The sequence below is a fragment of the Kryptolebias marmoratus genome, linkage group LG10 (assembly GCF_001649575.2).
Source record: "Kryptolebias marmoratus isolate JLee-2015 linkage group LG10, ASM164957v2, whole genome shotgun sequence".
Lineage (NCBI taxonomy): Eukaryota > Metazoa > Chordata > Actinopteri > Cyprinodontiformes > Rivulidae > Kryptolebias > Kryptolebias marmoratus.
Genome location: NC_051439.1, coordinates 12,587,308 through 12,590,088, shown reverse-complemented (window position 1 = coordinate 12,590,088; position 2,781 = coordinate 12,587,308). Strand labels below are relative to the sequence as shown.

At 50.5% G+C, this 2,781-nt stretch overlaps 1 protein-coding gene across 1 annotated transcript; it reads left to right on the top strand.

Annotated features, from left to right (window-relative positions):
* Positions 1 to 512: 512 nt before the first annotated feature.
* On the top strand, positions 513 to 2,556 carry prlh2r (prolactin releasing hormone 2 receptor). Its single transcript, XM_017412463.3, has 2 exons — positions 513 to 1,433; positions 1,704 to 2,556. The coding sequence occupies exons 1-2, from the start codon at positions 555 to 557 to the stop codon at positions 2,034 to 2,036; spliced, it is 1,212 nt and encodes a 403-aa protein (XP_017267952.1). The 5' UTR covers positions 513 to 554; the 3' UTR covers positions 2,037 to 2,556.
* Positions 2,557 to 2,781: the final 225 nt, after the last annotated feature.

Below are 2,781 nucleotides of genomic sequence, written 5' to 3'. Positions count from 1 at the left end.
TTCCACGCATGTGATTACGCCAATCGATGAGTAGTGTTTCTTATTGCTCAGCGCCAATTTTGGTTTTTATATTTTATGTTAAAACACTTCAGCACGTGTTCAGGATCACAGCCACTGAGCTTCACGACAAAACCCAACCCCCCTCCCCGGAAAAACGAATTGGATGCATTTCTGCCTCTTGAAATAAATAAGATGTACCGAGGCAGGGCGACTGAAAGCTGAAAACGAAGCAGATGTGTTGTTAAAATGAACACACACACAAAAAAGAGCCTTTTAGTGAGACTGCTGAGAGTCCTGAAGTGGCTTACTTAATCTGGCCAAATGTGAGTCATCCTGTCAATCTTCAGACGATATCTTATTATTAAATTCTCTAACAAAAGGTGCACACGCTGCGAATGAATTAACGGTAAAATGACGGTTTTGTCAACAGCTCTCTGCCGTTAAAGCGATGTTTTAAGGACAGATGGTTTATGGTGTGTGTTAGATGAGAACATTAGGTCATTTGGGCTGATCTCATAGTAAGCTGTTTGTTTTTCGTTGTTTTATCTGCAGCGATGGACTGGGAGAAGGCAGCCAATCACTCCAGGGTGAACTCTTCCTCCCCGGCCTCTGACTCCTCGTCTTGCTGCAACTCCTCCCGCCACCCTTTCTCGCCGTCGCTCTTTTCGGCCCCCTCCTTCTCTGGCTTCGACCTGCTGCTCAGGCTGAAGCTTCTCTTCATCCCGCTGTACTCCGCCGTGGTCCTGGTCGCCTGCTCCGGGAACCTGCTCCTCCTCTTTCTCATCTGGCACAACAAGAAGAGGCACAACACCACCAACTTCCTCATCAGCAACCTGGCGCTCGTCGACCTGGTGATGTGCATCTTCTGCGTCCCCCTGACCGCGTCCTACGCCTTCGACAGGCGAGGGTGGGTGTTCGGCTCCCGCATGTGTTACTTCGTGACGATCATGCAGTCCACGGCAGTGTACGCAGCCGTCCTGTCCCTCATGGCGATCGCGGTGGACCGCTACGTCGTCGTCGCTTACCCCATCCGCAAAAGGGCAGGGTGCCAGTTCTGCTGGTGTCTGGTGGTCCTGATCTGGCTGTCCTCCCTGGGCTTGTCCACGCCCACCGCCCTGCACACCGTCTACCTGGACCTGGACGCAACGGGCGTGGAGATGGCCGTGTGCGAGGAGTTCTGGGACGGCCAGGAGCAGGGCCGCCTCATTTACTCCTGCTTCATCCTCTTCTTCTCCTACTTCGTCCCGCTGGCTGCCGTCTCCGTCTCCTACTGCGCCATCTCCTACCACCTGAAGCGGAGGACCACGTCCGGTCTGACCGCGTGTCCCGAGCTGAGATGCGCCCGGGCCGCCTGGAGTCGGCGGAGGAGGAAGACCTTCTGCCTGCTGCTGGTGTCGGTCCTCTGCTTTGCGTTCTCCTGGCTCCCATTACAGGTGGGCGACGTCACTTACTTGTACTTCATTTGGGAGTCAGAAAATGAGATTTAAAGTCACGTGTCGCAGCTAAACATCCATATAGTTAATATTTGATTGTTAGAAATCAGGAAACGGCTCGCACGCTGACCATTAGCAAGCTGGTAGCGCTAACAGGCTATCTATGTATTCACCTGCATGATGCTCCTAATCCCTGCAAGGCAACCTGATCCTTGAAGGAAAAATGCTTTTATTGTCTTAAATTTGCTTCATATAAGCTTTACCCCGCAGGTGGTGAACCTGATCCGCGACCTGGACACGGACTTCTCCATCTTGGGGAAGAATTACGTAAATGTCATCCAGGTGTCGGCTCACCTGCTTGCGATGAGCTCCGCCTGCTACAACCCCTTCATCTACGCCTCGCTGCACAACAAGTTCCTGTCCTACCTGTGCCTGCACCCTCTGTCCCGGAGGAGGCGGCGGCGGAAAGGGAAGGACAGGGGTCAGGGGTCGAGCGTCCTGACGGCGTCCCACAGGATGCTGCGCCTCCACACGTCCACCGTGGTGGCAGATTTGCCCGGCGTCGTTGCGAACGACGTCGTCCCGCAGGAGAGCTACACCTGAGATCGTTTTTTTTTTTTTTTTTTTGCAGGCGTGATAGATCCCACGTGACGCGTCTCTGATTTGTTCGTTTTTACCTGACGCCGACGGACAAACGGTCTGAAAAAAAACCAAGAGAAACACAGCAAATTCAAAAAACTTTCTCACATTTTAAAGCAAAGGGACGGTTTCAAACAGCACAAATTAAATCCATATGCATCAAATATCAGTGTGTAAATATTTGTCACATATGTATGTTTAATAGTGTGAAAAAACAAACAAACTTTACATCAGTTTGTGTGTCAAAAATACATGAAGCGTGTCATTATTCATTACACAGCTGTGCATATTTAACGCCACATGTTCGTGTTCCTAATAACTCCCGCCGCCGGCCTTTCACAGAAAAGCGGAGCTGCCGAAGTATGTCTCCTTGCCTGTTAGCAAAATATCTCGTGAACCGCTGGATGGACTTCAATGAACCCTTTCAGCAACCGGATGTGCGTCTACAACTGGCTTAACTTTCGGAGTCAACCTGAATTCAAGATGGCCGCCACTTAGCAGTCACAGGAGTGGCTCTGATTTGTTCGGTTTTACGGATCTGGGGCTATAACTTGGTGTGGTAGTAGCTGAGAGTCACCCCGAGCACATACTTCAAGCTCTAACTGATCGTGTGCGATCCTTGGTACGAAGGTCAAAACAACGCTACTTTAATTTATTTATTTGTATTTTTTCTTGCAGATGCTGTATCGTACGACATATATGCAGATGA

Excerpts from the sequence above, each read along its gene's own strand:
- prlh2r (XM_017412463.3), top strand. The coding sequence starts at position 555 with ATGGACTGGGAGAAGGCAGCCAATCACTCCAGGGTGAACTCTTCCTCC. Across the intron at positions 1,434-1,703 it reads TCTCCTGGCTCCCATTACAG|GTGGTGAACCTGATCCGCGA; the intron begins GTGGGCGACGTC and ends TTTACCCCGCAG.